Genomic DNA, 19,311 nt, shown 5'->3' on the forward strand with positions numbered 1-19,311 from the left:
ATACAATTATTTAGCATATAAGACAGCAAATGGAAAGATAATTCTTGAAGAATTTGTATGAAAACTGCTATTCAGAAATGTACAACACCAAGAAATGAATGAATGTATCCATCTGTTAAATCCTTCATCTGCCTAAATTCAGTAGCATTTTGTATTCAAGTTTAATTAAAGCCTGACATCACTAAATAGATAACAAAATGACAAATACTGCTGCTTAAGAGCATATTTTCCCCTGCAAAATATGAACTGGAAACTTCTCTACAATCATTTAGCAATGTAAATGTCACTTGTTTCTCTAAGTTTTAAGATGAGAATAGCTCCAGGGCTTACTTGTAATGCAGAAATGTCCCTGTATTCTACTGAGAAAACATGCAGAACATTAATAGGAACTAGAATCTCAGAACACAAATGTAGCATAAGAAATATGATAATTACCCTGTAGCTTAACATTTAAAAAGAGCACCAAGCACTGTACGTCAGATTTTGTTTTTAAAGATTAAACAAGTTACGGCACATAGATGAGGAGGAATTCACTTTGGAAACACAAATAATTTTGAAATTACCATGTAAAATCTTTTAAATAAAAAAAAAAAAAGAAAAAAAGAAAAAAGGAAAGGAGCAGGGCTCGACATAATTTATTTGACGCACCTGTTTCCAATCCTTTCCTTCCAGCCCCCTTCAGATACCTCTCCAGCTCCCTCTCTCCTCCCCATTAAACGGTTTCCCTTTCCTGAGATTCACTGTTCTCTTGCCCCTGCTCATGTACTTAGTGCCTTCTCCTTCTGACTCCAATGCTTTTATGAGCCCTTCTGTCACAACTTCTCTCCATATCCTCTTTTGCATATGGAAGCTGCTGCCAGTGGCAGATTAGCCACTGTGCAAACCAGGCCCACTCTGCCCGGCGCTCCTGCCAGGGAACGGGGTCGGGACACGGAGGCTTGCCCTGCTCTTCCTGCCCGCCTGGAGCTTCTGCTGTGGAGTGGGGTTGGGGGGGCTTTCCCTGCCCCAGTACCCCGATCCCATTTCCCGAGTAGAAGTATGGGCCTGGGGGGGGAAGGGGTGCGTGACTGCTTTGGCCCAGGGCCCCACAAAACCCTAATCCACCTCTGGCTGCTGCTACAGTCAGTGGCTCCATAGCGTCCCTCCAATGCAGTGGCTTTCTGACCTAAGCTGCCACCAGCCACTCTCCCTCAGCACAATTCAGTTACAGTTCAAACCAGAGCAGGCCGCACTTCAATTGTGTGACTAGTGTGTAACGAAGGAGAGACAGAGATTTGTGCAGGTGGCCCATTTCGCCACCTGTTCTGTTGCACTAATGTCAAAGATGAGAGGAAATGAGATAGTGTGGTATCAGGAGATCCAACAAGAGGCACAGCAGGGGAAAAAGGGATACATCGAGATAAAAGGAGGACATGTAGAGATGAGTGTAACAGGTGAATGGGACTGAATTATGGGGGTACAGACACTTGGTGAGACCCCAAATCTCAAAGGGAGAAAGAAGGGTAAAAGCCCCTAGCACTTTCCTCTATCCAGTGAAGAGAAACCTTATGGCCCAGAGTACAGGGAAAGCATAATGAGGAGGAAACAGGGTTGCTGCTCTCCCCTAGGATGCTGGCATGGGATATAGAAGGCTAACAGGCCTCTGGAACTTAAGTCAACTGCAGGCAGAGGAACACATTGAGGAAAGTGGTTACTTCGGAGGGTGGCTCTCTGGGCTCCATAGGTGCATAAGCTCCATAAGCATAGAAACCTCTGGGTGCTGTTTATGACCCACATATCAGAAGAATAAATGAATTATGGATAAAAGAATAAATGGAGACAAATCAGACATCAGGAATGGTAACATACAAAAGCCAGTAGGAGAACACTTCAATCTCCCTGGACATTCTATAACATATTTAAAAGTAGCCATACTTCAACAAAAAAAAACAACCTTCAAAAACAGACTTCAAAGAGAAACTGCAGAGCTACAATTCATTTGCAAATTTAACACCATTAATTTGGGCTTGAATAGGACTGGGAGTGGATGGCTCACTACAAAAGCAATTGTTTCTCTCTTGGTATTGACACCTCCTCATCAATTATTGGGAGTGGACCACATCCACCCTGACCACATCCACCCGTCAACACTGGGGCCTTGGCTACACTTGCAGTTGTACAGTGCTGTGAGTTAAACCTGACTTCGTGCAGATGAGTAGGGAAAGCGCTGCAGTCTGTCCACACTGACAGCTGCCCAGCACACTGTCATGGCCACATTTGCGGCAATTGCAGCGCTATTGGGAACGGTGCATTATGGGCAGCTATCCCACAGAGCACCTTTTCCCATTCTGGGGCCGTGGGTTGTGGGAAGGGGGCGTGGGTACGGGGCATTCTGGGTCCTGTCCCAACGCCCTGTGATGCATTGCTTCGCATCCCAGAAATCCCTTTGTTTCCGTTCACCTTTGGCGCCATCTTTCAACGGTTTCTGTGCAGCGCGATCTGTCTGCGGGAAATGGAGCCCGAACTGCTGAGGCGTATGCTGACTTATCTCGCCAGCAAGTTTGGTTGTCTAACTATTCCTTAAGATCCAAAGTGACAGTGAGAGTGAGGAGTCTGACAATGCTATCGAGCCGCGTAACGCGTACGACACGAAATTGCTTGTGGCATTCACGGACATGCTCAGCACCGTGGAACGCCGCTTTTGGGCTCGGGAAAAAGCACCGAATGGTGGGATCACATCGTCATGGAAGTCTGGGATGAGGAGCAGTGGCTGCAGAACTTTCGGATGAGAAAAGCCACATTCATGGGACTGTGTGAGGAGCTTGCCCCCACCCTGCAGCGCAAGGACACAAGATTGAGAGCTGCCCTGCCAGTGAGAAGCGGGTGGCTATTGCAATCTGGAAGCTGGCAACTCCAGACAGCTACCGGTCGGTCGCAAACCAGTTTGGAGTGGGAAAGTCGACCGTTGGAATCGTGTTGATGCAAGTTTGCAAGGCCATTAATCGCATCCTACTCAGAAGAACCGTGGCTCTGGGTAATGTGCAGGAAATAGTGGATGGCTTTGCACAAATGAGGTTCCCTAATTGTGGAGGGGTGATAGATGGGACGCACATTCCTATTCTGGCACCACCCCACCTAGGATCCGAGTACGTTAATCGGAAGGCCTATTTCTCTATGGTTCTCCAGGCGCTTGTGGATCACCGTGGGCGTTTCATTGACATTAGCACAGGCTGGCCCGGAAAGGTGCATGACGCATGCATCTTTTGGAACACTTGGCTGTTCAGGAAGACGCAGGCCGGGACTTTTTTCCCAGAATGGAAGATCACGGTAGGGGAAGTTGAAATGCCCATTGTGATTCTTGGAGATCCCGCTTACCCGTTAATGCCGTGGCTCATGAAACCCTACACAGGGAGCCCTGACAGCAGCAAGGAACGGTTCAACTACAGGCTGAGCCGGTGCTGAATGACTGTGGAGTGTGCCTTTGGCCGTTTAAAGGCCCGCTGGCGATCTCTGTATGGGAAGCTGGACTTGGCCGAAAACAGCATCCCCGCGGTTATATCCGCGTGCTGTGCCCTCCATAATATTTGTGAAGGGAAGGGTGAAAGCTTCACTCAGGGATGGACCTCTGAGGTTCAACACCTGGAGGCTGAATTTGCACAGCCAGAGAGCAGGGCTATTACAGGAGCCCAGAGCGGGGCTGCAAGGATTAGGGATGCCTTGAGGGAGCAATTTGAGGCTGAAAACCAGCATTGATATCTGGTGCCCTGCATGGGAGTGAAGTGCAGTAGTTCCAATCTTTAGGAATCAGTGTTTGCTAAGCAGACAGACAGACTTGCAGTGCCTGTTTATTTCCTGGGCTAAGGAGTCTTTTACTTTATGCAATAATAAAAAATGTTTTCAAAGCCAAAAAATTCGTTTATTGAAAAGAAACAAAGGGGTGGAATGGGGAACAGTACAATCACAGATTCGCGTATGTCCTGTCTGGTGTGCTGTGCAGTGAGTGCTGCACTTCAGGACAGCTATACTGCATAGTGATGGGGGTTGAGTGCAGAGGGTAAAGTTCGTCGTTTTCAGGGCTGGGTGGTGAAGATACTGGTGTTGGAGGCAGCGGGTGGCATGAAGAACACGGAAGTTGGGGAAAGTGGGTTGAAGGTGACAGTGGGGCACAACGGAGTTTCGGGACAAGGGCTGTGGTGGGGTTGGTGTTTGTGGTACTGCTCCTCTTTCTGCATGGATACCAGCTCCTGGATAGCGTCTGCTTGGCTCTCCAGGATGCTTATGAGCCTATCAGTGCTTTGCTGCCAGTGCGCGGTGCTTTGCCGCCAGTGCACTGCGTTTTCCTGGCGGATCCTGCTTTCTTTCTCCCTCCAGTTCTGTGCTTTCTCATTCTCTTTAATAGATCGCCGCATCACTTCTTGCAGCATGTCTTCTTTGCTTTTTTGTGGTCTTTTCCTGCCTTAAGTGAAGCTTTCACCCTTCCCTTCACAAATATTATGGAGGGCACAGCACGCGGATATAACCGCGGGGATGCTGTTTTCGGCCAAGTCCAGCTTCCCATACAGAGATCACCAGCGGGCCTTTAAACGGCCAAAGGCACACTCCACAGTCATTCAGCACCGGCTCAGCCTGTAGTTGAACCGTTCCTTGCTGCTGTCAGGGCTCCCCCACCAGGCCATTCTTCAGATAATCCATTTATAAAGGTTTTTTTTTTTAGTATTACCAGTTTTGGTGGGCTTAAACTACAAAGAATGGAAAATAACTTTTCCCAATTTCAGGGTTTTGACTTGGTCCCTAAAAGGATAAAGGACAATCCATAAAATTCAGATTCAGAAGCAGTTTTTTCAAAAATCAGGGTGAGTTTGTATCTGGAGTGTGATTTGGGCCAGATCTTTAATTAGCAATAATTGTCAGATTAGAGAATGAAATAGTGTGTGAAATTGACATGACACAGGTTATAACAAACAACCCCGACCTCCTATCCCCAACCTACGCACGAAGTTAGACACTAAAGAATTATTATGTGGACCATTCTAAAATCTAATCCAGACATAAGAATGCACAATTACAATTCTCGTTGGCAGAAAAAGAAGCAATGTTTCAAATAATCCCTTTTTCATATATTTTAGTAGAAAAGATTGACAAAATTGTTTTACAGAGTTATTATAAGAAAGTGACAGTATATCTCCAACTGCAATAATCAGTTCTTAAAAGCATCCATAGAAATCCATGAAAGCAATTTTCTCCCCTTGTTAAAAAAAATAATAATATAATAATATATGGAGACATACCTATCTCATAGAACTGGAAGGGACCCTGAAAGGTCATTGAGTCCAGCCCCCTGCCTTCACTAGCAGGACCAAGTACTGATTTTTGCCCCAGATTCCTAAGTGGCCCCCTCAAGGATTAAGCTCACAACCCTGGGTTTAGCAGGCCAATGCTCAAACCACTGAGCTATCCCTCCCCCACCATGCCATACATTTATCCTAGATAATGGGGCTTTTCTGTGATTGTTCTTTTAAGTTACAGTGACTGAACTACAGTTTGGTAATAACTAAATCTCTATATTTTTATAGATTCATTTATAACTACAGAATTATCACGGACAAAACTTTTCCAGGAAGTGAAACAGAAATAAAAAAGAGAAGATGAACTATAGTTTGGAACTCTCCATCTGTCTCACAACAGAACATAGAATTTCATAGTCATATCAGAGTGGTCACATCACGTTACCAAAATAATTAGAATTAACTTGTTTAAAGCAAACTGTTTAAAAAAAACTACTGCTCTGCAATAGCAAGGGAGGGTAGGGCAGAGGATTACCTTGCTAGAGAAACTAATATTTCAACATTTGCTCAATGGTTCATGAAATATAAACAGTAAAAACAGCATTTAAGAAAATTAATTTTGCCTTTTATATTTACGATATAAACACGACAGACACCTTTCTCAAATTTAACTTGATATACCTTGGTTCACATTTTGTTTCTTAGGGAATGCAGTATTTTTTGTGCACAGTAATGAATTTTCAAAGGTTGGTAGCTCCGCATTTCAGATTAGAATTGAGACAATACATGTGAATTTGCCCTCAAAGCATGCTTACCTGAAAGTTACATTCAAAAAAAGAATTCCTTGCTAGATTCAAGAAAATGCAAACATAAGCTCCACTACTAAACATCTGGTTCAGTTGAGGTCCAGGTCAGCTGTAATCCAAAAACTGGCCATTTTATTTTTCAAGTGTTTGTTTTTTTTTTATTAAGACTGCATTCAACAAACAAAATTAGATGAAATAATGAAATATTGATTTTGTCTACTGATTTAAATTTTGGTGGAAGGGAAGAGTGTGTTGGGTTTGATATAAGTTGATCATTTTAATGTTGTGGTTGATTATTTTTACTACTTGATGAAATTAAGCTAAACATAAATACCAACTCAAACAAGTTGAAAGGTATCAGGCATTTGCCCCAAGTCTAATCATAACTGTGAAATCTGAATTTGGGTTAGCAAAAATCAGAAGCAACAGGCAGAGTTAATACATGTCTGATACACCTACACAGCATCCCACAAGATCAAAGAAGAGGCACATTTCTGCTGGGGTAGTATTGGGAAGCATACACAGTTGCTTTCTGCTTTATAGTTAGAGGAATTCAATCTCAAGGCTCTTTAGGTCTGCCACCTTTCAAAAGCAATACAATCAATTCAGAGTTATATAAAGAAGTCCATTCTGAAAATAAGTTATATCAGAGGACTACATAAGCTGGTTCAGTATGGAAAGATCTTTAGCCTTTTCATATTAGAATTAAAGAACAAGTTTGATACTGTTTTATCAGAAATTTTAATTCTGAAGTGAAAGAACAGTTACTTACCTTACAGTAACTGTGTGTGGCTCATTGAAATGTGTTGTCCACACAGATTCCACTCTAGGTGTGTACATGAACCATGCATGAGAGATTGGAGTCTTTTGAATAGCAATGTCTGCTGGGGCAATGCCTGTGTCTTGGGAGACTTTGTGACCACCAAAGTTGTCACATGAGGGGCAGTTGTAGAAACCTGGTGACTTAGAATCTGCCATTACAGGAGATATACCTCCCAGTATGGGAGGTGAGAGTGATGTGTGACTTAACTCCTTTTTTTTGTCAAATATGCTAATAAGCAGAGAATTCAGGAGAGTTTTAAAACAAACTATGTAAAAAGAAAAGATTTAATTAAGCAAGTTGCAATCCAGGATTTTTGGTGTGTTGTAGCAGAGTCCACATGGAATGTTACTTTGTGGCAATCTGGTGCGCTGTAAATTCACAGAGTAATTTATCATGGAGACGAGCCCTAACATTCATTTCTTCACCCTGGTCTTCCCATTATGCACACACAGCTAAGAAACAGAAACACCCTTTTAGGGAAGGAATGAAGAGGAAATTTCAAATGACTGATGCTATCTCCTTATTCATAACTCTGGAAGGTGTCAAATTTCATGGTGATATGCACAGTTTAAGAATCTAAAAACAGGAGACCAGAACAGCAGACAGGGACATCTCCCTCCCCTTTTTCTAATCCAATTAGAAATCTCATGGCTGATTCAGTGCTGTGGGAACATAGCACTTTTCTACCACAAAATAATTATTTTGGTACTGCTACTAAAAACTCATCTTTCTTTAGGGAGAATTTTAATTTCATTCAGATTTCAGGCCAACTTTTCACACCCCAAGTCTAAACTATTAGCTTATTTTTACCTTTCATTGCTTTCTGATCCCACTCCTGCACTGAGCTCCACACAAGCAGATCCTTATATCTGCACAGAGCTCCACTGAGTACAGTATATGAGTGTAGGGTTTCATTTGAATGGACCCCACCATTGCAGGATTGGGGCCTCTGCAAAAACTGAGCTTCTGATCTGCAATATGTTGCTACTAAACTACCAGCTGATAATTGACCTCCCTATTTAGAACTATCAGAAAAATCCAGAGAGGGGACCCCTACTCCATATCAAGTATGGTTTCAAGTTTAGCAAGTGCAACGGATGAGACCAGTGTTGATGCTGTCCCACTTTCTGTGGATGAATAAAAGATATCACCCCCCCTTCCAGGCGTTGGCACGGTTGAAGCCGAGATGTGTCTATTTATCACTGCCTCACAGATTTTACCTTTAATAAGAGACAATTTCTGGCACTTACCTTAATGTAAAAATCTAGTTTAAAGGTTCTAAATATTTCTTCATAATCAATTGAACTACTTTTACCTTTAGGTGCCTAGTACTGCTTCCATAAATACATGTTTAAAAACATTATAGTAACAATATTTTAGATGAGAGAATGAATAATCTCTCTATTAAAGCATTGTGTAATACCATATATTAAGGATACCTCACAAAATATATGTATATTTTCTATTTGCACATTTTTATTGCAACTTTGCAATCTTTACTGAGGAAAGTTATGCATCCTAAAAGAATGCTTCCAATAAATTTACATAATAAATGACTTAACGGCATTTTTGAGAACTAATGTACAACGAACTCTTAAATACAGTATAAAATAATATTTTGCATTTTATACCATCTTTCATCAAAGAGCCCAAAACACTTTATCAACAATTAAACTAACAACAGGCAGGTAAGTAATAATATAACTACTTTTACAGGTGAGGAAACTCAGGGACAGAAAGGGTAAGTGTATTGCCCAGCATCACACAGTGAGTAAGATGAGAGAACTCCCTTTTCTAAGTGCCCAGCTGACACACTGCCTATATATTGCTAAAATCTACAGAATATAAAATATAACTTTCTCAAGTTTTAATTGCAGAAAAACATCTATGGTAAAGTTATGCTAAAATAGGAAGATTACCTCACGATGATTTAGAAGTCTTTCCAAATCTGCTGCCATTTGATTCTTGACACGCAGCAAAGCTGTCTTTTCTTTATTTAAAATGCTGGTAGAAAAGAGGATAGGAAATACAGTAATAGCAACAGATAATCTCTTCTAATCTTCTCTGGTTGAAACATGCATTTTTAAGGCTAAATACTGGAAACAATGACTGTGCTCAAGCAATTGTATAAAATAATCCTTTATTCAAAAATTGTAGGTTGTTAACACATCTGAAAAGATGGATATATGTGAATGCTTGCTTTAATCAAATAACAGAATTGAAAATCACTGATTCATTTACATACAACACCACAGAAAAACAAAACTGATCTGATTTAAAGTGTGATTCTTCTCTTTAGAAGTGGCATCACACAATTCTATTTTTATTGTGTCAGTTACTTCTAGATAAAATTTTCTCCATTTTACAAGCAAATATAGATTTGTTTACTCCTAGTCCTCGAACCTGAACTTGAGGTCTTCTCTCATTCTTATGCATCATCACTAGTAGTAAAGGTTTGGCAAACCATATTAAACCCTCACTCTCTGCTGTGTAATTTTTTGCCTCCACTGGATTTGTGCTGTTGTGACTGACGGCTATGTAATTGGATTTTTATAAATAATTCTGTTGATGATGCATAAGAAGGAATAAAGTCCAACTTGCATTCTCTTAGCTTTGTGGTCTCTGCAGAAGTAGTAAAAAATTTATTTTTGCCACATATTATTTACTACTATAGTAGCACCCACAATCTCAGGTTTATCTTGAACACACGTATAACTTAGGATCAATGGGATGTATTAAAGACCCAGTGTCATGCTTAACTTTAATTGTCCTTCCTTTTGTTATCTTACATCATTGTATTAACTTGTAAAACAATTTTCCTCTACAAATTCTGATTCTAGGCAGCTACTCTTCTAGTATAATTAAATGTATTTCCATATTCAGCTTTAGCATCAGACTCCAAGAATAAATGCCAGATTGTGAGACTCGTAAGATTTGTATATGCTCTTGCCCAATTTTGTTTCCATAGTCTCAAGAATTCAGAAAAAGGGGACTGATGTCAGCATCACATGACCAAACCAAATCATCTTCACAACAGGTTAAACTTGAAATCAACACCACAGTAAAATGATTAGTCATATAGCAGTAAAAAAGGTTATGAAACTCAGAAACAGTCTAAGAAGGAAACACATAATAAACCGAATGGAATATTTAGATATGATTCAAGCACACCAAATGTTTAATGTTCAGGGTATAAATTTTATAGAAATGATCAATCAACTGCATCATACATTTTTTTAAAATGGCCATATACCTATGGCTTTTTCCATTTTAGAACAGCAACATCGATTTTGGATTTGGGTACTTCCTGGGAATTAACAACCTTATTTCAAGTAAATAGCCCTTGATTGAGCTTTACAGCCACCAGCTCCTTCCAGGCAGTCATTACTTTCCCAGGAAGTGTCCTGCAATTTGATTCATACTGCTTAAGCTATATTTTCAAAGTCTGACTACATTTTAAACTATTTTAATTATATATTTTTAATTTAGGCAGTACTTTTATCCTCTGTCATTTTTAACACATACTGAAGCTGCCGAACTCAGTGTTCTTTCTATATGCATGTCTTGTTACTCAGTGATACTTTAGTTTTTCTTGGACTTATGTATTTTATAAACAGCAGAAACCAACCTTTCAGAGTTGGAGTTCTTATGCATGACTCACAAACTTAAAGAAACCACAACATAAGGTTCCTTGTATACCTTATATTGCACAAGAGTATACTTCACTGTTAATTATTAGTCAGAAGCTCATGTCTGAAGTTCAGTTTCATCTGCTGAATTAAATATATTCCAGTTATACTGCTTCTTTCCCTTTTGAATCAACACACCATGATTGCTCCATAAAGTGAAGTTATAACATTGTTCTAATTTTTGCTTATGAGCAAATTTAAGGATGAAACTGTGCTGTTTCATTTAGTTTTGTCAACTCAAGGCTTGTCTACACTACAAAATTAAGTTGACATAAGTTAGGTCAACCTACAGCCACCAAGAGGTGGCTGGGCTCGGGCTCCTCTTATCCCGCTCCTCAAATCCCGCACTGGGAGGCAGCCAGGCTCAGGCTGTCCCTCCACCCCTGCCCAATGCCTAACTGGAAGGTGGCAGGAGGGATCCAGGCTGTCAGTCCCGGTGGTGGGGCTCTGGGTTATGAGCCCTGTGCAAGGCTGACAGCCAACAGGTGATGTAAGTAATGCATTTCCCTAACTACATCGACCTAAGCGTTACGCCTTTTGAAGAGATGGAGTTATTAGGTTAATGTAGTGGGCGACTTGTGTCGTCCCGGACGACTGGATAAAGGTAGGTATAGTGCCTATCTTTAAAAAAGGGAAGAAGGAGAATCCGGGGAACTACAGACCAGTCAGCCTAACCTCAGTCCCTGGAAAAATCATGGAGCAGGTCCTCAAGGAATCTGTTTTGAAGCACTTGGAGGAGAGAGTGGTGATCAGGAACAGTCAACATGGATTCACAAAGGGCAAGTCATGCCTGACCAAACTGATTGCCTTCTATGATGAGATAACTAGCTGTTATGGAGCTAGGCTGTTCTCAGTGGTGGCAGATGACAAAACAAGGAGCAATGGTTTCAAGTTGCTGTGTGGGAGGTCTAGGTTGGATATTAGGAAAAACTATTTCCTAGTTTCCTAGAAGCACTGAAATGGGTTACCCAGGGGGATGATGGAATCTCCATCCTTGGAGGTTTTTAAGGCCCGGTTTGACAAAGCCCTGGCTGGGATGATTTAGTTGGGGTTGGTCCTGCTTTGCGCAGGGGGCTGGACTAGATGACCTGCTGAAGTTTCTTCCAATCCTAACCTTCTACAATTCTATGACTTCCATCGCTGGGAGCACCATTCTAGTGTAGACACTTACATAGTTATGTTGACATAAACTGCTTTATGGTTACGTTGACCTAACTCTAGTGTAGACCTGGCCTCAGTCTTCAGTCATTACTGTGAATACAGAATTATCAGAAAGTGCCAGTTTCCAGATTTAGAAAAGCTTTGTTCTTGTGTTCATCCATTGTTGGAGTAAAGGGAAAAAAATGTGTACACTACTGCAAATATAGCGGATAAGATACACAAAAATTAGTGGAAAAGTGGAGTTATCAGAGACAACTTTACTAACATGCATACTAGTAACTACCAAATAATATCAGAGAGCAGGAAGTCCTTCCAAAGTCAGTTTTGGGAAGGAGCTTATCTTTCTTCATTACCATTAACAAAAGTCCTGACTTGGCACTCCAAATTACAGCATCCAACATGCCAATAATTTCTGCATCCCAGTAGGAAAAGGCTCTAAATCTTGGGCTCAGAGATCAAGATCTCACATGACCAAATTTTCATCACTGCTAGTGGTTTCTTACTAATCTGCTTGAGGACAATTACCTTAGCTCCCAAATCCCCTAGAATTGGGAGGCCACAAACCCCCATCAGCCAATGAATTAAGTTTTAACATATTTATTTAGTCTTCTGTCAAGGAATATCTGCCACTAATAGACACTAGAAAAAGGTTTCAATTCATCCCCGCTGTAAACACCAAAAATCCCAACCTGAGATAAGAGTGCATGTCCATGAGAAAGACATCAACTCTGATGTCAGAAAGGAGCACACTAACCCTTAGCAGTCTCAACAACCAACCATTTATTTGATGGTTATTACCATGAATCCCTGGGTGACACTGTTGTATTAGATGGAATAAATAGGCCCAAAGAGTCAAAGGTGTTAACATAACCCTGAAACTGTCCAACATTAAACAGTTTTAAACAATATTTGGAGTTTGGTGTACAGAAATGTCTGTCTATTTAGCACCATGGCAAACCCACTGTTAAAAAGTCTTCTAACCTCTTACTAGAAATACAGAAAACAAAAAGGAAAAACAATGAAAGCATTTGGAATGTAAAGTATTAAATCAGACTTTCATTTTAATAATATCCTTTGTTCCCCCTGCCTTTAACTGGAGAGAGTCCTCAGAAGGAAAATAAAAAACGGTTACTCACCTTCTCGTAACTGTTGTTCTTTGAGATATGTTGTTCATGTCCATTCCAATCAGGTTGCGTGCCGCATGCACGCCAGCCGGAAGATTTTCCCCTAGCAACGTATGTAGGGTCAGCCTGGGCGCCCCCTGTAGTTGCGCTTTCATGGCACCCAATATATAGCCCTGTCAACCCCCCACACCCCCAGTTCCTTCTTGCCGGCTGCTCCGACAGAGGGGTAGGAGGGTGAGTATTGGAATGGACACGAACAACACATCTCGAAGAACAGCAGTTACAAGAAGGTGAGTAATCGTTTTTTCATCTTCGAGTGCTTGTTCATTCCAATCAGGTGACTCACAACCCAAAGTTCAGGAGGTGGGGTCGGAGTCATCCACTGATTGGAGCACAGCTTGTCCGAAGGCCACATTGTCTCTGGCCTGCTGAGTGATCGCACAGTGCGTGGTGAAAGTGTGTATAGAGGATCACATTGCTGTCCTGCAGATTTCCTGTGTGGAGACCTGTGCTGCTGAGGAGGCCTGAGCCCTGGTGGAGTGCGCGGTAATTGGTGGAGCGGGCACCTTTGCCAAGTGGTAGCACTCCTGAATGCATGACGTGATCCAGGACAAGATATGCTGCGATGAGATAGGGAGGCCTTTCATTCTATTGGCCACCACCACGAATAACTGGACGGACTTTCAGAACAGCTTCGACCTCTTGATGTAGAAGGCTAGCGCCTAGTGGACGTCCAATGAGTGAAGCCTTTGCTCCCTTCCACTAGAATGCGGCTTAGGATAGAACACTGGGAGGAAGATGTCCTGGTTGACGTGAAACTGGGAGATGACCTTTGGGAGAAAGGCCCGGTGAGGTCTGAGTTGAACCTTGTCCTTATGGAATACAGTGTAAGGAGGCTCTCCTGTAAGGGCCCTGAGCTCTGACACTCTCCTAGCTGAGGTTATTGACACTAGAAACACCACTATGTAAGAGAGAGAAAGCAGGGAGCACGTCGCCAGTGGTTCAAATGGTGATCCCGTAAGTCTGGAAAGGACTAGATTGAGGTCCCAAGCTGGGATAGGCTGTCATACTTGTGGGTATAGTCTGTCGAGACCTTTAAGGAAACGGCTGACCATTGGATTCGCAAAGACTGAGTAGCCCTCTGCGCCCGGATGGAAGGCGGAGATGGCTGCCAAGTGAACTTTTATTGACGAAAGGGACAGTGCCTGTTGCTTAAGATGGAGGAGATAGTCCAGTATAAATTGTACCGAGGCAAGCATCAGAATCTGACAGTTCTCCGACCAGATGGAGAACCTCTTCCACTTGGCCAGGTACGTCGCCCTTGTGGAGGGCTTTCTACTGCCAAGGAGAACTTGTCCGACTTGATCAGAGCAGGACAGCTTCACAGCATTCAGCCATAGAGATTCCACGCCATGAGATGGAGTGACTCGAGATTCGGTTGTTGGAGGTGGCTGTGATCCTGTTGATTAGGTCCAGGATGAGTGGTCAGGTGATCGGAGTTGCCATGGACATTTCTAGAAGTGATGTGTACCAGTGCTGGTGTGGCCAGGCTGGAGCTATCAATATCACTAGGGCTCGGTGTGGACAAAGCTCTGAACAAAGGACTGAACGACCCATCCGAGCTGGGACGTTTGTACTCCAGAGACCTGATTGGTTCAAATCAGCAGTAATCCCATCAAGCCTTAAACAAGCCTGAACTAAGAACTTTGCAATGGTTGTATACATTTGATTCCATTTAACCAATTTTAACTCTCATTTATATTTCTTTCTCTTTATGAATAAACCTTTAGATTTCAGGTTCTAAAGGATTGGCAACAGAGTGATTTGTGGGTAAGATCTGACTTGCATATTGACCTGGGTCTGGGGTTGGTCCTTTGGGATTGGGAGAACCGTTTTTTTTCTTTTACTGGGGTATTGGTTTTAATAACCATTCATCCCCATAAGGAGTAGTGCTGGTGGTGATACTGGGAAACTGGAGTTGTCTGACGGAATTGCTCGTATGATGTCTGGTTAACCAGTGGGGTAAAACCGAAGTCCTCTCTGTTTGGCTGGTTTGGTGTTCCTTAATAGTGAAGGACCCCCAGTCTTGGGCTGTTTCCTCCCTGCTCTAAACAATTTGTCCTGAATTGATACTCTCAGTAGTGTCCCGCCAAAGGTCGCATTGTTACACTAGGTCCCTGCGGATCTTGAGGAGCACCTTGTGAATGAGAGGAACCAGCGGGAACCTGTATAGGAGGTGGCCTCCCCACGGAAGTAGGAACACATCCTTTATGGATCCTGGGCTGTGACTCATGAAGGAACAGAATAGGTGACACTTCCTGTTGTGGCGTGTGGCGAACAGGTCTATTTGGGGAAAGCTCCAGTAGTGTTGGAAGATTGAGCTCACTATGTCTGGCCGGAGGGAGCACTCGTGGCCATGAAAAGACCTGCTGAGACTGTCCGCCAGCTCGTTCTGTATCCCAGGAAGGTATGATGCCTGCTGGTGTATCGAGTGCTCTACACAGAAGTCCCATGGCATGAGGGCTTCCTGGCACAGGGGAGAGGAGCATGTATCCCCCTGTTTGTTGATATAAAACATTGCCGAGGTGTTGTCTGTGAAGACTGATACACTTCTCCCTGATATATGGGCTCCGAAAGCCTGGCACGCCAGGAGCACTGCTCTCAGTTCTCTGACACTGATATGCAGAGCGAGCTCTTCCTGAGACAAGAGGCCTTGTGTCCTGAGGTCTCCCAAATGTGCCCCCCATCCCAGATCTGATGCATCTGTCACTAATGAGAGGGATGGCTGGGGGCTGGTGAAGGGTACCCTTGCACAAACTACCTGTGAGTCGAGCGACCACAGGAGGGAGTCTAGTATCGAGCGAGGCAGGGTTACGATGCTGTCCAAAGCGTCCCGAGCTGGTCGATATACTGACGCTAGCCATGACTGGAGTGGGCGAAGCCTGAGTCTGGCATGCTGTACTATGTAGGTAAAAGTGGCCATGTGCCCCAGAAGCTTCAGGCAATTCCTTGCTGTAGTGGTGTGGAACTGCCTGAGGCCCCATATGATGTCTCCCAGTGACTGAAATATGGCTTCTGGGAGGTATGCCCTGGCTTGAGTTGAGTCTAGCACTGCCCCTATAAACTCTATCCTCTGCACCGGGGACAGTGTTGATTTGGCCTCGTTTAGAAGGAGACCCGGTTCATCGAATGTCCTTCTTATGAAGCCAACCTGAGTTTTCACTTGAGATCTGGAGTGGCCTTTGATCAGCCAGTCGTCGAGATACGGGAACACCTGTACCTGCTGCGTGTGCAGGAACGCCGCCACGACTGCCATGCACTCGGGGAACACTGAGGTGCTGCTGACAGGCCAAATGGGAGAACAGTAAACTGACAGTGGCTGTTACAACAAACCCGAGGTATCTTCTGTGATACCATACTATGTGAAAGTATGTATCACTCAAGTCAAGGGCGGCATACCAGTCTCCTGGATCCAATGAGGGGATAATGGAGGCCAAAGAGACCATGCGTAACCTGAGTTTCTTGACAAAGTTGTTGAGTCCCTGCAGGTCCAGGGTGGCCCTTGAGACTTTCAGACTATGGAGTCTTTTATCCGTCTTATCGGAAAAGAGGGCCGAATCCTCTAAGGGGAGGTCCTGGATCGTTTGCTGGACCTCATGGGGCAGACCAGAGACCTGCAGCCAGGAACCCCTCCTCATTACAACCCACATGGCCATAGTACGTGAGGCTGCATCTGCTGTGGCCAATGCCGCTTGCAGGGAAGCTCAGGAGACCAGCTTTCCCCCCTCCAACAATGCCAAGAACTCTGCATGAGAGCCCTGCTGCAGTAGCTCTGCAAACTTGGCCATCGCAGCACAGGTGGTTGTGTGCGTATCTGCTCACGATGGCCTGTTGATTTGCAATGCGGAGCTGTAGTCCCCCATTGGAATAGACCTTCCTACTGAAAAGGTCAAGTCTTTTTGTCTCCCTGTTCTTAGGGGAGGGTCCCTGGTAGCCCTGGCGCTCTCTCTGAGCTGCATCAACCACCAGGGAGTTGGGTGGGTGGGTGTATAAATGTTCATATCCCTTAGAAGGGACAAAGTACCGCCTCTCATTTCTCTTGGCTGTAGGGGACAGAGATACAGGGGTCTGCCATAGGGTTTTTGTTGTCTCTGTAATCATCCTTATTAAGGGCAAGGCGATATGAGAGGGTGCGAGGATGTCGACAACAGGGTTGGATTCCTCCACGACCTTCTCCGCCTGTATGCCCAGGTCCTAGGCAACATGACGTAACAGCTGCTGACAGACCCTGTTATCCTCCAGAGCTGGGCCCGTTGACGTCCCTGCCACAGCTTCATCTGGGGAGGATAAGGAGGAGAGGCCTGGCAGCGGGCCCTGCTCAATCCCTTCAGCGCCCTGTTGGTCACACAGCATGCAGTATTGCTGAGCCCCTAAGTCCGAATTTTGCGGTGCCGGGGCTGCTGGGGGCGGAAATATCAGTGCTGAGGCAGGCAGTGCCGAAGTTGTTGGTTCTGGCGCTGCCGATATCGTCGATGCTGGCGGTACCGATGCTGCAGCCACCAGAGGTGCCGTTGATGGCAGGGTCGGTGCCATGGAGCTGTAGGGAACAATGGTGGTGTCGGCGACACATCTGTCGGTGGTGTCTGTGGGGGGACGAAGGACGCCAAGGACACCGAAGGTGACCTGGGCCTTAGGCCCTGGCTCTGTCCCTGGCTCTGGTGATACACCCAGGTTGTCCAAAAGGGCCACTGCATCGAAGGCTGCCACTGCGAAGGCCATGGTGCTGGGTAGGGTTGGTGATCCTATTGGAGCCATAGGATTCTGCCTCTGAGGTCTCCGAGTAGGAGGACCATGGAGGCAGGGCCGGCTTTAAGAAGTGCGGGACCCGATTCAAATAGTTTTGACGGGGCCCTGGCAGGGTTGACTTAAAAACCATAAAAAAACCATATGGGGCTTGTACTCACTGGGCAGCGCTCCTAGTCTTTGGCGGCGGGTCCTTCACTCGCTACGGGTCTTCAGTGGCACTGAAGGACCTGCCGCCAAAGACACAGAGCGCCGTAGGGTGAGTAAAAATTAAAAAGGCGCCTCTAGCCAGGGAAGGGATTCTCTGCCACTTGCCCCCCACTCTGGGCGGCCCTGCCACTCGGCGCGGGGCCCGATTCGGGGGAATTGGTGGAATTGGCCTAAAGCCGGCCCTGCACGGAGGAGTGGTACTCTGTGCTGCCGAAGAGCGGTGCCGAGAGGTTGGGGACTGGTGTGGCTCCCCTGCGTGGGTGGGCCGTGCTGGGGAGAGGTGCACCGGAGATGGGGATCGGCGCGCCATCATCGCTGGTTTGCCCCTTGATTGAAACTGGGGCCGCGCAGTCACTGGCGACTTGTCTCTCCTCTGCGGGGAGGACGGCGCCATGAGGCGTATAAGGTCCTTGGCTGCCTCGAATGCCTCTGGTGTCGAGGGGAGCGGGAGATGATCACCTTGGAGGTCTGGGGACTGTTGAGGGCTTGGAGCCAACTGAGCCCCAGACAGGGCAGGAGTGAACAAGACCCTGGAAGGCTGGAGAGACGAGGTGGCCTGGCTCGAGATGTGCTTCGATGCCGCAGGTCCCCTGGTCTTTAGAGGGGCAGAGTGACCCCTATGCTGCCTTTTCTTCTTCTGTGGCACCAGGGACTGAGAACGGTGCCAGACAGAAGAGGGTTTCTTATGGGCGGAGTCGTGGCAGTGCCGTGTGTCCTTAGGGTCCTTCCTTGGTGCCGGAGCACTGCAGACTGACAAGTGCTCGGCGTGGGTTCTGCAGACCCCAGGTCGGATTGTGATCAGAGTGCCGCTTCCATTAGCAGGATCTTGAGCCTTTGATCCCAATCTTTAAGGGTCCTAGGGCAAAATCCCTTGCAGATCCTGCACTTGTCCTTTTGGTGGCTCTCCCCAAGGCACCATAGACAAGAAGAGTGCGGGTCACTCTTTGGCATAAACTTGCCACAGTTCTTCGAAGAGTTTGAAGCCTGGGAATTGGGGCAAACCCAAGAACCGAGGAAAACGTTGTTGAGGGGGGGAACCCCCAAGAATCACAACAAGTACAACAACTGACCATGACTAATAACTAACAAACTATTTACAGCTATTTAACAATGAAGACTGAAGTGGACATTGCCAAAAGCACTTGCAATGCAACAGCGACAGTTGTTCCAGCTAGCCATCACTGGCGGTAAGAAGGAACTGAGGGAGTGAGGGGAGGCAGGGCCCTATATTGGGCGCCATGAAGGCGCTACTCCAGGAGGTGTCCAGGCTGACCCTACGGATGCTACTAAGGGAAAGATCTTCCGGATGGAGTGCACGCGGTGCGCACACACCTGATTGGAATGGACATGAACAAGCACTCAAAGAAGAACCTTTGTTTGACAGTCACTTAGATGGTATTAAAGACGGTAATAACTCTCCTTTTGGCGGAA

General features: G+C 45.0%; 1 protein-coding gene across 3 annotated transcripts in view; it reads right to left on the reverse strand.

Annotated features, from left to right (window-relative positions):
- The window catches only part of PIBF1 (progesterone immunomodulatory binding factor 1), a 190,072-nt gene that overhangs the window by 12,641 nt on the left and 158,120 nt on the right, over positions 1–19,311 (reverse strand). For all 3 annotated transcript variants that reach the window (XM_054013350.1, XM_054013369.1, XM_054013359.1), the window contains exon 16: positions 8,813–8,897. In XM_054013350.1, coding sequence (XP_053869325.1) covers positions 8,813–8,897 — 85 coding nt within the window. The remainder of the gene's footprint in view (positions 1–8,812; positions 8,898–19,311) is intronic.

The sequence above is a fragment of the Malaclemys terrapin genome, chromosome 1 (genome assembly GCF_027887155.1).
Source record: "Malaclemys terrapin pileata isolate rMalTer1 chromosome 1, rMalTer1.hap1, whole genome shotgun sequence".
In the NCBI taxonomy this organism is placed as follows: Eukaryota; Metazoa; Chordata; order Testudines; family Emydidae; genus Malaclemys; species Malaclemys terrapin.